At 43.3% G+C, this 19641-nt stretch overlaps 1 protein-coding gene across 1 annotated transcript; it reads right to left on the bottom strand.

The window, feature by feature from the left end:
- Positions 1-9: 9 nt before the first annotated feature.
- Positions 10-17002, bottom strand: LOC129127824 (uncharacterized). Its single transcript, XM_077187541.1, has 13 exons — positions 16998-17002; positions 16307-16462; positions 14897-15302; positions 14250-14412; positions 12436-12547; positions 7628-7718; positions 7016-7102; positions 5242-5394; positions 3991-4120; positions 3820-3852; positions 2020-2123; positions 1253-1336; positions 10-586 (listed from the first exon to the last, which is right to left on the bottom strand). The coding sequence occupies exons 1-13, from the start codon at positions 17000-17002 to the stop codon at positions 482-484; spliced, it is 1629 nt and encodes a 542-aa protein (XP_077043656.1). The 3' UTR covers positions 10-481.
- Between the last annotated feature and the right edge of the window lie 2639 nt (positions 17003-19641).

The following is a 19641-nucleotide window of genomic DNA, read 5'->3' as shown; positions in this document are numbered from 1 at the left end:
CTTCATTACATAGCAAGTTTGCAATGTTTTAATAGCAAAATAAACAAGACTTTGTTTAAATATTCTCCTCTGTGGGTAACAGCTCCCCATTTCATTATAAAATGTGTGAAGTATTCTTTAGAAATTAGGTCACCATACAGAATAATGAAAATAATAATTAAAACTGGGGCAGAAGTCGGAGTATTCAAAGGAAATGACTGAAAAGAGAAATTATAAAAGGTCAAAAGTGTTTTTTTTTCAATATATGGGAATCTCAAGGTACAAAAGCACAAAATTGAGAGGCTCATCAGTGATCTGGGATATTACAGGTTAAATACCACATAAAATTCCACATTTGAAACTGAAATGTCTCTCAGAATCGAGGTGTTCTGCTGCACAGGTGAGCTTGGCAAGGTGCTGCTTACCAGTAAAGAAAAAAACAATGAAAAAATTGTTTCCTGGGCTCCTCCTTCCCTCCCCCAGCCATGAAATGTGTGTGTCCTCATGGTGTGACCTCAGCACAGGCCTTCCTGAACTCACAGATGAAGGAAGAGATCCACCCAAAGAGCTCCTGGGAGTCCAGGTCTGCAGGCTCCCCAAACCTCACCTGCAATGGAAATAAAGGAATTTATTTATAAAGGAACTGCTGAGTGACCCAAGCCAGGAGCTTAGCAAAGCTTAAAGGGCAGAGGAAAGTGAAAAACCTCCATTATTGTTCATATTGATATAAAGAAGAGGAATGAGATCTATAAAAGATATATAAAGAGGAATAAGAGGTAAAAGAAGACGGGGAAGAGGAGGAGGAAGCAAATTTTGAGCTGTCTGAAATCTCCAAGGAACTGAGACCCAAAATATCCCAAATAAAAGTGATCTAAGGAGCTGTCACTGAATTACCTCAGTAACCTGGGTTAATCTCTCTGGCTGTATCACAAATCTCCAGCTGAAGAGGAGAAAATTCAGCAAATCCTGAAGTTTTCTGGCTCTGAATAGATGAATCTATTAATAATGAATAGATTAATCTATTCATTAATGTGTACCAAAATATCTCAATTCCAGGACCAGGATGTTGTTCCAGTTCCAGAAGTTATCACTGCATTTCTGTCCCTTTCCTTAAGATCTCTGACCACTGTTAAATATGGGATTTTCTTTCTTTTCCTACAGCCAGTGTGAATATAAGGCAAGTGGGAATTTCTTGCACTCCTTTCCCCTCCTTCCTTCCTTTTTAAAAAAGAAATGTAGCTTTATTTTCATTGCATTTCAATATGATATGTACCAGTACGTTGCTATAAAGCTTCTTCATTTCCTCACATCTTTTTGACAGCTGGGAGAGATCTCCTTCATATTTCTGAATTAAATCCTGTAATAAAATAAAACTTCTTAATTTGCTGTAGGAGCATAGGATTAAAGCAGGAATTAAACAGCAGTGAAAACAAAATCATTCAGGGCGAAATTTTCATGTCATAAAAATTTCACATTTCACAAAAGAGAAGCACACACATTCCCTTGCAAGATTTAAGACATCAAAGACAAAAAAAAAAAAAGAAACATTAACATTAGAGAATTTTAAGTGTATTATAAAATGACAAAACCTAAATCCATTTAAAGTGGCAGAGCCAGAGAGGCATCACAAGGTCCTGATTTCCAGAATATTTGGCTTTTTTGCCTGTGCAGCAAACAGTGCCATTTCCAGGTGCTTAAGGGGCAGAAGGAGGGCTTTAGAAACAAGCCTGGAAATAAAAGTTCTTCATTTTCCCTTGTTTGTAGCATTCACATTTTAGATTTTTTTTTTTTTAATTCTGAAAAACATTTAAAATTATGATAAAGTATTGGGTTAAACTTCCCAGAGTGCCTGGGAAGGGAAAACAGGAGGTGCAGAAGCCCCAAAAACCCTTCCCACACTGCAGATCACAGCCTGAGACACCCTCAGAAGGGAATACAAAGCCACTTTGCCTCAAATTCTCCTCATTCCCAGGTGTCTGCACTGACTCCCAGGTTACTCCTCCCTTACTCCAGCCCACAAGGAGGTTGTGGTGGTTTTACCTTCAGTTCCTTGCAGAACTGGGACTCCTGGGTTGTTGCCTTGCTTGCTTTGGGTTTGAGGAGCCTCCTGCACTGGATAAGGTTCTCCAGTTCTTTTTTTAAAACTAACAAAAAGAACAGAAAATGAGGAATTCCACCAGCATGAGGAGGTGTCCAAAAGGCTGCAATTGTCTAATTTAGGAAAATAAAAGAGACTGTGGGTCTACAACACATTTATCTAGGAGGATTAAGTTCCTGGTGGGAGGTAGAGCTCCTGAAAGAGGCATTTTCCAGGGGAAAATGTGATCACACCCCTGCAAATGCAGGATGAGGAAGAGGTGGAGAGTGTGGTAATGCAGCAGCCATGAATCCCAGCCATGAGCACTGGGATCAGCCATGGAGAAAACATCCTGGATTGGAAGGTGGATTGGAATGCTTGGAGCAGGATAAAACACACTGCAGGAACCCTGAGCTGCTCCCAGAGCTGAGCCAGGGCCCAGAAGGGGCTCAAGGTTGGCCAAACCAAAGGTGAGAGCAAGCATGGTTCAGATCTGTTACCAAAGGCTGAAATTGGCCATATTGGTCTGCAGTTATGGCCAACAGCCACGTCACACCTTCAAAACACAGATTTTGATAGATTTCAATGTAATGAACACCATTTCCACCCACTGAAATCCACACTCTGCTATCAGCTCTCAAAGGGTTCAGTGTAAAACCCACCGAGCTCACAGCTCATGGGACTGTTCCATGGGGAGATGGAAATCCATCTCACAAAATCCACCTCACAAAATCCATCCCACAAAATCCACCCCACAAAATCCATCTCACAAAAGCCATCCTACAAAATCCACCCCACAAAATCCATCCCACAAAATCCATCTCCCAAAATCCATCCCACAAAATTCCATCCCACAAAATCCATCCTACATAATCCATCTCACAAAATCCATCCCACAAAATCCACCTCACAAAATCCGTCCTACAAAATCCACCTCAAAAATTCCATCCAACAAAATCCATCTCACAAAATCCACCCCACAAAATCCATCCCACAAAATCCACCTCACAAAATTCTATCCCACAAAATCCATCTCACAAAATCCATCCCACAAAAATCCACCCCACAAAATCCATCCCACAAAATCCATCTCCCAAAATCCATCCCACAAAATTCCATCCCACAAAATTCCATCCTACATAATCCATCTCACAAAATCCATCCCACAAAATCCACCTCACAAAATCCACCTCACAAAACCCACCTCACAAAATCCATCCCACAAAATCCATCCTACAAAATCCACCTCACAAAATCCATCCCACAAAATCCATTTTACAAGATCCATCCCACAAAATCCATCTTCCATTTGAGCAACCTTGTTCTGCCCCTCCTGCTGACTTCACTAGTGCTGGAGTGCTTTTCAGAGAAGGAATCCAGTTTGTTTCCAGAAAGTTCTTGAACTCCAGGAAGTTTCTCCTGCTGCATTCCCACTCCCATCTCCCAGGGACTCTCCCAGCCATCCCTGTGATGGAGCACTTGTACCACTGAACTTTTGTATTTTATGATAAACTCCATTTACCGTGGCCAGTACATTTTTTTTACATTTCTAAACCACCTGGACACACTTCAATATTTCTTTTCTTTTTTTAATTCCTCACAGTAATATGGCAGGTTAAGCATCTCCATGGCAACACTTTCACCTCAATGTTTTGAACCTTTAACTCCCTTTACAAACTACAGAGGTGCAGTGAAAACCTGTTCCAAATGACTGCACAGCGCATGAAAATCTGCCTCTGAATGTAGAAACCCCATTTACATACCATCAACTTCAGCACTGAGGCCCTTCATGGATGCTGGAAAGGAAGAGAGAGGGGGGAAAAACATGATAATGCCATTTATAATGATAATATCATTTATACAGTGAGAAGCACAGAAGCTGAAGAACTTCATTTTTTATTTGTTGATTATTTTCCCCCCTCCTCTCCTCTCACCATCAGGAACAGCTTCAAACTCTGTCAGCTCCTGGGGGAAGGTGGCCAGCTCGGGCTGGTGGGAGAGGATCTGTTCCACCAGGGCGTGCAGCAGGGTGAAGGTCCTGTCCCTGCCCCTCAGCAGGGAGAGCTGCAACAGAGCACAGCAACAGCACAGCCTGAGCCACCAGCCCTCAAAAGAGAAATAAAACATGGAAAGGGAACAGCAGAGATGCTGGTAGATCCCAGGTACACTTGGCAAGAATAGGAAACAATGAATTAAACCTGAACAATGAATTAAATCCTCTTCATGTTGCTGTTTCACACACACTCTCCTGGCTCATACCTGGTGTCTAACCAGGGCCTGCAGCTCACACAGTTGTCACAGACATCTTTTATGGAAAATCCTTTCCTTAGGATTTTTCCTCCTGAGAAGCTGAGAGGCCTCAGGAACAAAATGTAACCAATGGTTATCTGCTGCTGTGGAATGCAACAGGTGCATCTGGGATTGGCCTCATGTGGTTGTTTCTAATTAATGGCCAATCACAGTCCAGCTGGCTCGGACTCTGTCCCAGACACAAGCCTTTGTTATCATTCTTTCTTTTTCTATTCTTAGCCAGCCTTCTGATGAAATCCTTTCTTCTGTTCTTTTAGTATAGTTTTAATATAATATATATCATAAAATAATAAATCAGCCTTCTGAAACATGGAGTCAAATCCTCGTCTCTTCCCTCATCCTGGGACCCCTGTGAACACGGTCACACACAATTCCTCATGCCAAGGGATTTTAATATCAGGGCAGGCAGCATTTTGATGCTCTGCCTCATTAGAGGCACAGTGTATTCAGCAGCACAAAGGCAGAGCTGCTGCCTGCAGTGGGACACAGCTTGTGATCACAGGCACGAGAGAATTCAGGGTTCAGCAGCAGCTTGGAACCAAGGGCAGGTGGTAAAATGTGAGCTCCTCATTAGGAATTATTGCCTCTCTCGACACTGAAAATAATTATATTTATTATTTTATAGCATTAATATGCTAGTATTTGTTAGCATATTCATGCTAGCAAACCTTAGAACAGGGTGATTTTAGCAGCAGTTTGTAACCAAAGCCAGGTGATAAAATGTGAGCTCCTCCTTAGGAATTATTGCCTCTCTCCACACTGAAAATAATTACATTTATTATTTTATAGCATTAATATGCTAACAAATATTAGCATATTAATGCTAACAAACCTTAGGACAGGATGGCTTTAATTACAAGGAGATGTTTACTCACCTTGGCCAGAGAGGACAGTCGGAATCCCTTGGCCACCTCTTTCCCAGCTTTTTCATTCAGGTGGTTCCCCATGGCTAAAATGTACTCCAGGACAGCCACAAACTTTGGGCTGGACTGCAGCTGCTTGCTTGCTTGGATGTTCTGGGTGATCAGCTGGAACACACAGAGCTGGCTCAGACAGGCTGAAAATGGGGATAAACCTGTGGGGTCTGCGCCTCCCTGTGCCACCCTCCCTGTGCCAATCCCCCAGGGACTTTCAGCAGGGCCAAACTCCCCAGGACAAAGCTGTGCTGGCACAGCCACCCCAAAAGGACTCACATCCTTTCTGGCTGCCAAACCAGCCCTGCCAGAACTACTGCAGCCTCCTGTGCACAAAAAGGGTTTTGCCCAAATTTCAGGGGTCAGGGGAAGCAGAGTCTGGAGCTCCATCCTTCACTCCCTCCTTTCCATTTGCACCAGCTCAATGCTCTTATCAGAATTCTTAGCACAGTTTCCCCACAAGGAAGAATAATAATTTCCTGTACTCAAACTCAGTATAATTCAGTTTTCCCAAGGAAAAGCCACCTCCCTTCTAGGGATTTGAGCACAGAAGGGAATTTTGGTTTGAGTTAAAAAATCTGTTTGTTTTTAGCACCACACCTCTTTTCATCAGCCACCAATACAGAAATTTAAAAAGAGGGAGAGATGAAGCATTTGGGTGCACTGAAAGCTGTTGTTAAAGCATTTATAGCCCAGCTCAGGGCCAGAGGGTGCTGAAAGCCAAAATTCACATTGTCCCTTAGGATTTCAGGTGTATATTCTGTGATTTAAAAATACGTGCTAGCAAGAATAAGAACACACTTAGTCACTAATTAGCTCTTCAGTGAGCATTAAATATCCATCAAAGCAAGCAGTGCGTGGAATAACTTCCAAATATTCAATATTGGGCTTCAGTGGAGGACAGCAAAGGTGCAGCTGCAGCAGGCAGGGTCAGGAATGTCTGCACCTCCCCTGTGCTTTCCATCTGCTCCTCTCCTGAGCTCCCCTCACTGTTACTGTGCCTTTAATCACAGCCCCACAAAGGATAAAACCACTTGGTCTCACAGAACTTCCACATTTTGTTTTCATTCCCGTGCAGAACAAGGGCAAAAACCTCTGAAACATTTTGGTGGTGTGGAAATGCTTGCTGTGAATCAAAGCATGGACAAAACCTGGCAGGTAAGGCAGGGTTTGGAGCAGCAGGATCCAATCATGAGACTGGCACTTGTTTGTTTGCATCCCCCCACCCCTGGGTCATCCTGGGAAAAGGCACAGAGGGACTTGAGCTCTGGCTCCCAAAAATTCCAGTCCAGAGCTGTGATCCTTAGGGGGAACAGCTCCTCCAGTCTTCAGGAAATAATAAATCTCGTGGAGATTTGTCAAATGAACTTCCTCCTTGCCTTAGACTGGTTCTTTCAGCTCGTGGGGCCAGAGCCTCCCCATGAAGGGAATTGAATTTTAATGGTGAAATTCACTTCTGGCTTATCCAGAGAAGGAGGAAAGTTTAATAACTCCAAATAAAATGTTGAGGATTTTTCCCTGTTCTTTTCTCTCTCTTTGTGGAAGTCTATTCCACTGCCACACCCATTATCCTGAACCTTGGTGGAATAGGACAATATCAAACACACAAGTGGGGGAAAAACCCAAAAATAATCCTCCCAAACTACAGAGCCTTGAAATGTGCACTGAGGCGATTTGGGCCTCTCTTTTTAAGCTGCCAGGATCCCAAACACTCCCGGAGGGCTCCTGTACTCACAGGCTCCAGGTCTCTGATGCTCTCGGGGAGCTCACGGACGCTGAGCAGCAGATCCAGCCTCTGGCCCAGCTGGGGGATTTTACACATCTGCACAGAATGGAGCAGAACCAGAATAAAAACTCACATTCATGCCAAAACATGCAAATTCCTCTCATTATTTACTGAGCAATTCAGCTGTGCCATTGTTTGCCTGATTTCTGTGCTCATTTATTAATTTTATTCTGGGCCTTGATCCTGTGGATACACTCTGGCACAAACCTGCAAATTCACTGTATGCTCCTGGGCAGACATGATTAAAATCAATTGCAATCCTTGTGATCAAAAATGGTTAAATACCTATAATTTTATAGATTATGGCTTCTAGATTTTGGGAATCTAGATCTAGGCCAGGATAAATACTCTGTAGGAAGAGGAGACTTGGAGACACAAAGGGATCCATAGTTCTCTTTTTGTTATCTACCTGTCCCAAGTCTTCAGCAGAATAATCCTTTTATACTGATTCTGGGTGAGATTGTAAATTTAAGTTCTAAACAACAGCTTCTTGCCGTGGTTTTAGCTTGGAGAGTGTCCTAAAAATAGGATGTGGTGTCTTTTAATATTGCAGCTCCTCACCTCTAACATGAACTGGTCAACCACGTGCAGCTCTGAGCAAGGCCCCTTGAAGGACAGGTACCTTTCTGCATCTTTGGCTGTGGGCAAATATCTGTAGAGAGAAAATTAAAATTAGGGGTCCTCTTCATTCTGTATTCTGATAAAATAATTCTGCCATTCGTTGCCCTGGAATTTCCTGCATTTTGTGTGGTTTATGTGCTCATATTTACTGCTTATCCTTTGGAGGCATTGGAACCACCTGGGAGATGGGAAGCAGAAGTGATCTGCAGACACCTCTGGATATCTGGAAATGATTCCATGCAGATAAGGCTTGAAAACAGCCAGAATGTCCACCTGCAGATATTCAGAGAATTTAGAATGACAGAATAGTTTAGAAAAGGTGAAACCACGAGACACAGGAGTTCAGGCCCTGATTTCCAAAGAGGTTGGATCCTTTCTTATCTCTGTTATGTCAGAATCACAGAATATTCTGGGCTGAAAGGTACCCACAAGGATCATCTCTGTTAATTCATAATCACAGAATATCTCAAAATCACAGAATATTCTGGGCTGAAAGGTACCCACAAGGATCATCTCTGTTATCACTGAATATCCTGGGCTAGAAGGACCCACAAGGATCATCTCTGTTATCACAGAATATTCTGGGCTGGAAGGGACCCACAAGGATCACCCTGTCCCTCCTGGCCCTGCACAGCCACCCCAACAATCCCAGCCTGGGGGGTTTCTCTTCTTTACCTTGATTTTTACAGGGTTTTTTACTTGCTGAAGCAGTGACAGCACAAACCACAGACCCACAGCTTCCTCCTCACAAGGTCACAGAATATCCTCCAGGGCCACAGATTTTGAGAATATTGATGTTTTCAGATATGCCTCAGCTTGGAAAAACAAACACAGCAGCACAGCTGCCTTCCTTTGGAGCTCTGCCTGCCTGTCTGAGCCACCACTGGGGGAATTCACAGCATTTGTTCAGAAAAACCAAACCCATGTCGCAGCTCACATGTGAGCAGTGCAAAGAAGCTGAAATAAGTATTCAGGTCTCCTCTCTTCTCTTTCTCTTAAAACAAACTTCTAAATTTGCTGCAGGAGTGATTAAACATTCATGGGTAGAGCTATACATTTCCAGTAAAAGTCAGGGAATTTACTCAAAGATGGAAAAAAGCAAATATTTTAGCACCTTAAGCACAGGACAAACACCAAGATTTATTTTACTGTTGTCAATAATTGATATGACATTTCAATTGTAAAATTGCTGGGGTTTGAATGAGCTCTAGTTTGTAGCAGATGAAAATGTAAACCTTTCAGCCCACTTTACCATCAAGGAAAAAAAATGAATTTTCATTTAAAAATTAGTTAGCTGTTGGCAAATGAAAGGGTGTTTACTCATCATTAAAAATAGTTTGAGCTTTTAAGCAAATTCATAGAACGTATTTTAAAAGGTGACAGCAAACATCTTCATTTAATCAGAAGTCTGATACCCCATAAAATTCTTTAGCTGCATTATGCATAGAAAATGGAAATAACAGATTATCTGGAAGGTTTAAAGCTTAAAGCATTAAACAAAGGGAGCCATGAGAAAGGAGGCACAAAACCACGTGAATGCATTCCATAAATATCTTTGTACATGAATGCAGCTCTAATGGAATTTGCACAATGAAAAATATTCCCATTTCTTTGGGGAAAAAAAATTAAGTTTAGAGAGACATGGAGTGCTTTGCTGGTAAGACCTGAGGATAAAGAATCATCCAGAGATGGAGAGGTTTCTGTATCAAATTCATTCGTGAAGTTGCCAAAGATATCCCACCACTTATACTGGATGCATGAACAGGACACTCTGCCTTGAAAATGGAATTTTGGCTTTGATTTTAAGTATTTTTCACTCTCCAGCAGTAGGATTTTGACAACTTTAAGTATTTTTCCCTCTCCTGATGCCTCAGGTTTGACTTTTCTATTTTCAGGTTCTGTGCTGCTTTAGTGTGTGGGTCTGGGTTCAGATCAGGGGATGCTGAGCTCTGTGCACAGAGCAGGGAGACAAAACAATTCCTGCTCCAGCTGGGGACCAAGGACAAATGACCCAAATCTCAGCCCAAGAGCACAAACCCCGTGGGCTGGAGAGAGAAAAACAAGGATGGGACTGCAGGGGCTAAAGCTGGAATGGGACAATGAACTGCAAGGTGCAAATGGAGCAGAACTGATCTCAGGGAGAGACCCCGTGCCCGGCCGTGCATTTTGGGGCCATTTTGGTTCATCTTGGGTGCAGGCCTGGCTGGGCTCTGGTGCTGCCCAAGGTGCATCCATGGAGGAGATGCTTGGAATGAATCCCTGCTTTATTCTGTAGCTCTGTCCAGTCTCTGCTCCAGCTCAGCCTCTCAAGGCATCACTCCAATAAAAGGATTTTGACATCTTTAAATATTTTTCACTCTCCAGTGGTAGGATTTAGACCCTGTGCCCTGGCTCAGACCCCCTGACAGGTACAATTTGCGCTGAGAAGAACTTTCCAGCCCTGTCCTGTCCTGTTTGGACTCCTGTCCTGCCCATGGGTTCCAATGAACTGGAGGCCACAGTTGCAGAGCTGGAATTTGCCCTGGGACTCCAGAATTGAGTGGGAGCTCTCCAGAAGTGCTGAGTGCCCTCCTCGTGCAGTGCCAGCCCACCACAGAGCCTGGTGCCAGGGGGACCTGGAGGGGTGGTGCTCCAGGAGAATTCCTGCCTGCTCCTGCCATTCCCCAGGGCCTTGGGAATAATCCAAGGTCTCATTTTGGGATGAATCTCAACTTTTACACTCAAAACTCTTGGGGTGGAAAAAAATTCAGTTTCCTTTCAATGCAAGATTTGCACATGGGTTCATCGATTTTGGCAGTAAATAACAATCCCAGGGACAGAACCCTTGAGCCAGATAGCGTGGTTTGAATCCTTGAAATTATACAGCACAGAGCAATACAACAATCGATATCCCTTACACATTCCACTGCTGGGAATATTCCCTCAGCATTATTGCCATCAGAGAAAGACTTCAAGGAAAAAAAAATATGATATTTCAAGCTTCATTGCCATCATTATTATTATTATTGTCTGATGGCAAAGAGCCCAGAGGCCATAAATCAGTGATGCCACAGCAATTTCAGCAGCCTGGAGATCCTGGACTGAATCCTGAGTGTGATAATTCACTTGTGGGGAATTTTGGAAGGAATTTGAGATGAGACTTTTGAGTTGATTTTTGATGATGCTGTTTATTTTTCTGATTTTCTGCACAAGTAGGAAGGGTTAGTTCAGCTCACATCGTTAAGGCATGGCTCAGAAGGTCACAACACCCTTAGTTACAAGACTTTTTAAGGAGTTATTGACTAATAAAATACTGCTACCAAGGATATTTATGGTTTTAACTCAATCTTTATTTTGTATAATGGACCTATGTTACAGTGTAAGCTTTCTTAGCTAATTATGTGATAACACACAAACTTGGAGTACTGCATTCTAAACTCCTTGTTTACCTTTGTAACTATTTTATTTTTTAATTTCTTAAACTCTAAACTTTCCTTAGCTTCTTGTGTCTCTGCTTTAAACTATAAATCCACATTCTCACTTCTTACACTTAAGTTTGGGAGCCTTTTCCAAGGTCTCAGAATAAATCCTGTGTTTAATTCTAAGCTTTGGCTCACAGGCCCCAAATCCTGAGAGTTCTCTGCATTTCAGATTCCAACACCTGAGCAGCAAAGTGGGCTCAGTGCTTCCCTTTGAATTGAGGTGGGAACAGCTGGGAAAAGGGGCTGGAGAAATCTCCTTTCCCTTTCTCCCTTCCAGAAATGTCTTTTCCCTTTGCCCTTCCAGAAATCTCCTTTCCCTTTGCCCTTCCAGAAATGTCCTTTCCCTTTGCCCTTCCAGAAATCTCCTTTCCCTTTGCCATTCCAGGAGCAGCCCCTGTGGCTCTGGAGAGCTCCTCAATGTCCAAGGCATTTCCCTGCAGTTATTTCCTGCCCAGTTCCAGCACTGCAATAAAATATTTCTGTTTTGTTGAACCTTTAGGGCCAATTTTCAGCAGTCCCCTCAGTGGGGAATGCACCTTCCACCAGATCCTAATTTGTGGATTTGACTGGGAGAGCTGTGGGACAGCAAGGAAATGCCTTCCAAAATTCAAACTCCATTTAAACAGCCAGTGTCCCACCCATGTCCCTTCACAGCTCAAAAAGCATCACACAGAATGACATTAATTCCATGTCTCATGTCCTTCACATCACTTCCCAAGCACAGATAGGATTCTGCAGACTTCTAAATTACTGCCTCAGATCAGGATTTTGAGGCCAAAATTAAACTGATTCCACAAGAAGCAGAAACATCAATTATTTACTTCCTCACTTTCTCTGTCAGTGTCCTCTTCTTCCCAGTTTTCTTGAGCAAACACTCTTTGTCTCATTTTGAAACAAGAATCAGTTTCACACCAAGCTTCTGCATGTAAAAATGTTTATTAAAATGGCCCAGGTATCACATGGGGACTGGGATGGAACAGATCCCACTTCTTTCCTTTCTTTCTACATCTCAAACTACCCAAAAAGAGAAATTCCTGTGAATTTCACACACCAATAGTTTGCTCACACTGAAATCTGTCCAGCTCCAGAAATCTCCACTGTGCTCCAAACCCCAAATCCCTGCCACTCAGACACAAATATTCCCAATATCCCATCACCCCACAAATCTCCTTTAACTCTTTTCTGCCTTCCCCCTCTCCCAACCAACTTTCCAAACTTCACATCATTTGCAGAAGATTCTGCCTTCTCCACAAGGTCCCAAACCCAAACAATTCCCCCCAAAATTACCTTCTCAGTGCTGTGATCTGCTCATCTGTGAGCCCCCCACTCTCCTCGTGGATGATGAAGAGTTTGTCCTTCAGCTCACTTGGTTTTACACGGAAACTTTTAAGAAAAATGTCTGGAGAAAAAGGATTCCGGGGTTACTTGGAAGGAAGTGCTCAAGGGAAGGGAAATCACTGAAGTATCTTACCTATACTTAGCAGAATTAAAAAAGAAAGGGAAAAAACCCCAAACAACCAGAATATAAAATATTAAGCAGCTGCTATCATAAGGCAAAATCTCATTCTTCATATTTTCTTTAAATTTACAAAGCAGTCGTCAAGGAAAAACAAATCTGAGGATGATTTTCTTGTCTCTTACTGATACCTGCTGCCTGTGTGGCAGGAATTTCTTTTTTTTCAACAATAATCCATTAGAGAACTTAATTTTAATTTATATTTTCTCCTACACTGGCCTTGAATTTAGTGTGGAGATCTCTCAGAACTCTCATTTTCCTCTGGTGTTCCACTCAAAATCTCCAGAATTTTGAACCTACTGGCATTTTGGAGCTTCATCTTTTTATTCATTAATTCAAGGACTGTGGTTTGTAGCACTTGCAGGAAGATTAATCAGAATTCTCAGGATCAAATTAACTTTTGATCTGAGTACTGTCCATTATAATAAGGATATGCCAAAACTCTCACTGATGAGGATAAGATTAAGAAAGGGATGTAGAACATCTCTGTGAAAAACGCTGTGAGAGGAACAGGATCAAAAGGAGGAATTGTGCTATTTGCAAAGCAAAAGAAAGACATTTCCTCAAAGAAACTGCAATAATTTAGTAGATAAAATGCTATTACAAGATTCTTTTATCTGCAACAGCACTTTGCCATCACTCTTCCTTTTAACCCTTCAAATTGTTAGTCAAGGGATGCAATAATTCCGAGTTATCTTCATTTACATGTCCCAATTAAAACTTTACACGCTCTCCAAAATACATTTTTTCTTATTCATATTCACCAAGATGAAATCATTAAAACTTCAGAATTGACTGCCCCAAATTCTTTACACATGTAACCATCTTAAAGCATCTCTAGGTTATAGAAATTTTTTGGAGAGGCATCTTTGTAGCAGAAATCAGAGTGCTCTTTGAAGAACAATTACTGCTGCTCCTTTAACATCTACCACTTCTCATCAAGGGGATGAGAGAGCTTTACAATATTTTGTTAGGAAGAGCAGGCCTGGGTGTTGAGCTGCTTCATTAGCTCTGAAAGGCTGTTCCAGGCCAGGCTTTGGGTGGAATCCCACCTGGAGCAGGAGAGCAAAGGGTTGTGCTCAGGAACAGGATGCTGAGCCCTCAGCCTGGGAGAGGCCAAGAATTCCTGCCTGGAGCTGCCCCAAAGGCTCCTGAGCCCAACCCAGGCCCCTGCACAGGATCCTTCACCCCAGAGCAGCTCAGCACTGCAGGTCCTGCCTCCCAGCCTGCTCCGGGGGACTTTGCAGCCCATTAAATCGGAAAAGCCTTTGTAGTCAGAGCCTTAAATTGACTTCACAGGTGTTGAGGATGACTTTACACATCTGCCCCAAGACAGCAGCATCGCAGCTCTGTGGCACAGACAGGTTTGGATGAAAAAATCAGCTTGGGTGTTTATCTCTACAGCAAAGGGCACTTGGGAGCAGTGGAGCCTTGTTTTACAAAGAGAGAAGCACTGAATTAACAGAGGATTTCCACCCAACCTGGATCACTGCCTGTGAGTGGCAGAAAGCACAAACAGCAAATGCAGGCAGGGCTCAGCCCAGGCTCCCAGAGAGGAGCTCACAGCCCCTGCTGATCCACTCACTGAAGTTGTGTGCAACTTTTCTGTCCAGCAGGATGTGCTGATTCACTGGAGGCTCGCTGCCCAGCAGCACTGCTGTGTCCTGGATCTGGAACTGCTCACACAGCCTGCACACGTCTATTTTCCTCTTGCACGGGTCACACGATCCCCAGACAGATTTTTGAATCTAAAAATACAGGAGGGACACAGGGTAAACAGAAAGGCAGGAGAACAGAGGCCCTTTGTTCCATGCAAGCACAGAGAGGGGCATCCAGGTCATTTTGTGGCCCAGCTGCATTCCTATAACTCCCCATGTCACATGCCCACAATATTTAGGTTTTTTCTCTTTAACAGCTGCCTGTCGCTATAGGACATGAAAGACCACAAGCGCACACTGCTGCTCTCAGGGTGAAGAAGAAAAAAGGGGAGTTTATTTTCTGACTCCAACATTTACAGTTTTCCAAAAGTGACAGTGGATTGGAGGGTGACAGTGCCACCTCTCCAATGACACTGGACAAACCAACAAATTTCTCTTTCTCCATAAAGGAATGCAAAACAATGAGTTATTTACAAAAAGTGTGTGAGGAAGTTGGCTGCAAGAATGCCAACATCAGAAGGCTTAGAAAATCTTAGAAAACCGGGGCGGCAGCTGCCCTCAGTTTCATCCCCACCTTGTCAAGAGGAACGAGATCCCAGTGAAAGGCCTTGGTTCTCTTGGCTGCTGCAGGGACACTGCAGGGCTGTGGCGGGGCAGGTGGGGCGGGTGGCACCTGAGCCCTGCCCAGGGCAGGTGGCGGAGCTGCTGCTGGGGCCGCCCGTCCCTCTGCGGGCTCTGCGGGCTCGCTCAGGCTGCTCCTCGCAGATCCCCCTCCAAAGGGGGCACTCTCCTCTCTCTGCTCGGGCAGAGGCAGCACAAATTCCTCATAGTCAGCTTCGGGGGAGCTGCGATCCTCAGAGGATGGCAGGGCGGCAGCGCGGCCGGGCCGGCAGTGCCGCTCCAGCAGGGCCAGCCACTCCCGCTGCAGCCGCCCGGCCGCCTCGGGGCTGCTGCTCTGCACGCTCAGGGGCACCCGCAGCCTGGAAGGGAAAAAAATCATCCAGAAACAGCAGCGAGAGTGAGCAGCGCCCTGCCCGGCACAGGGTGACCCGGGGGATTCTGGTGGCCTCATTCTCCAGGGCTGCTCTTTTACTCCGGGCCATCCTCTGCTGCCTGAGCTTGTGTGCAGCATCTCTGTGTAGGATTGCCAAGGCTACCCCCATGGCAGGGAGAAATGATGAGGAGGACTCCATGGATATCAGAAAACTAATTATTGACTTTATTATACTATATTATACTATTATTTTATAGTGTGTATATATATATATATGTGTGTGTGTGTGTGTATATATATGTGTGTGTATATCTATGTATATATATAACACGTATACTATATTATACTATTATTCTATATTTATATTACACTACATCTAAACTGAATCTGCACAAGCACCCAACCAGGTCTCGTGACTGTCTCCTGACCAACAGGACACAGCTGGCAGAGATTGCTCAAAGAAAGAAAACCCCATCACTTAGGGGGAAAAAATCTCCACATTGCAGTCTACTTTGGCACAAACACAGCAGCAGCAATATATAACCAGTATTATATTATATTATATTATATTATATTATATTATATTATATTATATTATATTATATTATATATGTATTACCAAATATGAGATAAGAATTATACTATTTTATTCTATATTATATTACAATATATTACACTACATCTAAACTGAATCTGCACAAGCACTCAACCCAGCCAGATCTTGTGACAGTCTCCTGACCCATGGGACACAGCTGGCAGAGATTGCTCAAAGAAATCAAACCCCATCACTCTGGGTGAACAATCTCCACCTTGCCTTCTACTTTGGCACAAACACAGGCGCAGCAAATGAAATAAAAATTGTTTTTTTCTCTCTCTGAGGTTCCTCGTTGCGATCCCCATCAAACATGCTTGGGAAGCTGTGCCTTGCTTTTCTCAGTGGAGAGAAATGCAGCCCCAGCTGTGCTTCACCAGGTTATCAGCTGTACTCACAGGTAGTGCTGCTCCCTGGTGTGCAGGGAGAAGGAGCTGCAGGCGCTGTCCCTGCTGAGCCCCAGGCTCCCGGCTGCCAGGGCAATGGTGGCTGCAGGGCTCCTGTGCCCCAGGCTGTACAGGGTCAGCTCTCCTTCCCGCAGCTCTGCCAGGCACCTGGGGGACAAGGGATGGACACACAGCTCATTGGTGTCTTCTTTACACAGCCTGGCCCTTGTTAAAGCACCTTCCAATGCCAATAAATCTCCATGTCTTTACAGCACTCTGCATGGAACAGTCAAAAATATCAATAGCGGAGCATAAAATCTTTGAGATGTCCTTATCTGAGAGTTTCTTGTTGTCATCTGACACCTAAAGAAAGTGTGACATAAAATCTGAACAGCCTGCCATGCCCAGTGAGAGCTAGAATTAAACCTGACCATCAGTTCAGAATGACCCAAGTCCTGTTAATTTTTCAGTTAATTTTTCAGCCATGCTCTGTCCCTCCCTCTCCATTTACTCCTCTTGTTTATTTGGGGTAGTGGATCTTTGGGACTCTGAGCTTTTAAAGGCATCTTCCTGGGGCTGAGCAGTGCATAAGGCTCCAGAGTTTCTGTGTCTTCCAGGTTTCACTCCACCAAGCTATAAACAAATCACCAAGTTTAGTTCCCCATCATCCAGCCCAATACCCCTCTCTTGGAAATCCTGTTACTGCATGGCAGCTCATCCTGGAACTTCTCATTCCCAGGAAGGAATGGGTTAAAATATTCTGCTCTTGGGGGCTTCCAGCAAAGTGACTCTGCCAAAATTTGGGGAAAAGCTCTTTAAATTATAATTGATCCTGGAAGAAGTGGCCTGAGCATGCAGAGCTTCCATTCCAGCAGTCCTGTGCTTTGGCCTCTCCTCTGGAATTCTGCCCTGCTCTTTTTAACAAAGAGCTTGGGCTTTACTGTGGGTTTATTCTTATTTAACATTTTGCCTTCTCCTTTTTCTGGAGGGTTTTTGCCTTTCTTTATCATTTGGGCAGTTCTACAAAACTCTCCCTCCACTCTCTCTTCAAGGTGTGGCTGGTTGATTAAGGTGTTCTGTGAAGAATTTAAGTAAGTTTAGCTGCTCCAGAACAAATTAAACATAAAATAAAAATTGCATCAATTCCCATACAAGCAGTCAAAGTGATAAGAATTGTTTAATGGAGCTGGCAGTGCTATTGATCTCTCCTTTCTTCCAGCAGGGACTTATGGTTTAATCGGACCCCCAGGTGCTCCCACCATCACTTTGCCAGAAAAGAAAAATAAAGGAGGAAGAGAGAGGATTAATATCAAGAAGAAAACAACAAGGGGTTTGAAGATAAATAGAAATCAATTTTTGTTTGTTAACAAACCTGTTCAGTGTTGCAAGGTAACAAATCCTGGACACACTGGAGGATAGTGCTTACAACACACACAGTGGCAGCCTTTTAAAGCAATTAAAATAATTTTCTGTGAAGTGTGAAGTCTTTTGAGATAATTACCCTGTGCAGATAATTACAATGTGAATTTTTTTTTTCGTTAGCTAGACAGAATTTTTTTTCCTCTCTCTCCTTTGATGGTTTAAGAAATTTCCAGGTGTTTTAGGAGCTGTGTGAGGTTTGTTGGCAGAATGGGGAACAAACCATGGAAAACCACTGGGTTACTGAGAGTGGAGGGAAAAGTAATGAGAGATACAAAGTCCCAGCATCAAATTTATTCTGAGCACCATCACCATTGGAGATTTGTGCTGCCAATGCTCCCAGCAGGCTCCAGATCACAGCTTTGGGTTTTTGGGTACCACTCCTGCCCTGACAGCTCATTGCAGTGCTTCCATCTCATGCAGAATGGGCATCTACCTTTACACTTCAAAAAAACCCAAACAACTAAATAATAAAGTTATTATCAGCACATTCAAATCGAAATGCATCTATCAGAAGTTTTAAGGAAATCCAGAGTTCATACTTCACCCATTCAGTGGAGGTTAAGGTGTTCTGCTGCAAATCCAGCAGCCCCTCGTGGATCACATCACATTCTGCAGCTCTCCCAGGCCAGGACTCCACTGGTCTCTTGTAAGAATTGCTCTGGGTAACTCTGCTCAGCAGGTACATTATCTAGATAATAAGTGGCAGCAGAGAAACAAATATTTTCCACACTAATTCCCCTGAATAAGACACCAATATTTGGATTCTACAAGTACAAAGCCACAGTCAAATGGGTCAAATAAATCAACATAAAATAACCCAGGTCTTTCTATGATGCAAAACTCCTTAACTGCAATTTGGTTTTATGCCCACAGTTCTAAACCTGTCAGTGTAAGGAGAATATAATTTTACTCTGAAGGGGTTACTGTAAACCAGCACTTTTTAATTCATATACAAAGCAGTCCAGGACAAAGTTTCTGTTCAGCTCAGTTCAAGCCCAAGCAGCACTCGACTGATTCAGCTGAAAATCTCAGACAATGCTCAAAGATGAACCACTGGGTCTTTTCTCAGCATGAGGACAATCCTCATTCATCCTCAAAATGGGGCATTTTATGAAATACCTTATACAGAGAACAAAAAGTGCTTGGAAAGCTCCAATGAGGACTGGGCTGAGCACATCCCCAGCTCTGTTTGCCTGTTTTAACACTCCAGAGCAGTCCCACCCCTGCTGTGGCTGCAGAGCTGCCCCCAGTGTCCCACCCCACCCGGGGCTGGCTCTGCAGCTCCTCCGACCTGAGCCAGAGCCCCGGGGCCAGGCTGCCCCCTGAGCCCACCCTGCCTCTGCCCCCTGGCCCTGCAGAACAAACCCACCCCTCCTGCCCTGCCTGGAGCGCTCAGAGACCCCCAGGGCCGGGAGGAACGGTGAGGAGCACTCAACTGGTGCAGAAGGCTGATTAATTACTTCATTACACTACAGTATTCTCTATTTTCTTACACCACATCCAAATCGAATCTGAACAAGCACTCAGCTCCTCTGAACAGAATCTTGTGCCTGTCTGCTGACCCACAGTGTGCACACATGCTTGGCCCTGACAGACCAAGGACACAAAACCCCATCACTCTGGGTAAACAATCTCCATATTGCATTCTACTTTGGCACAACACAGGTGCAGCAATATATACCAAATATTATATATATATATATATATATATATATATATATATATATATATATATAACCAAATATGAGATAAGAATTATTTTTTCTTTCTAGAAAAGAAATATAATATATATAATATACGTATTATTAAAATATATAATATATATTATCTTATATTATTATAATGTATATAATCTATAATCTATTATATATAATAGATTATATGTTCTATATAATATATTATATATTATATTTTATATATTATAT

Source organism: Agelaius phoeniceus, chromosome 17, assembly GCF_051311805.1.
Source record: "Agelaius phoeniceus isolate bAgePho1 chromosome 17, bAgePho1.hap1, whole genome shotgun sequence".
NCBI classification, from domain to species: Eukaryota; Metazoa; Chordata; class Aves; order Passeriformes; family Icteridae; genus Agelaius; species Agelaius phoeniceus.
Note: the sequence above shows the minus strand (reverse complement) of the source record. Positions and strands in the feature narration are given on the sequence as shown.

Coding starts and splice junctions, on each gene's coding strand:
- LOC129127824 (XM_077187541.1), bottom strand. Junction 12,548..14,249: donor AAAAGTTGCACACAACTTCA/GTGAGTGGATCA, acceptor CTTTTTCTCCAG/ACATTTTTCTTAAAAGTTTC. Junction 4,121..5,241: donor GACTGTCCTCTCTGGCCAAG/GTGAGTAAACAT, acceptor GCTCTGTTGCAG/CTCTCCCTGCTGAGGGGCAG.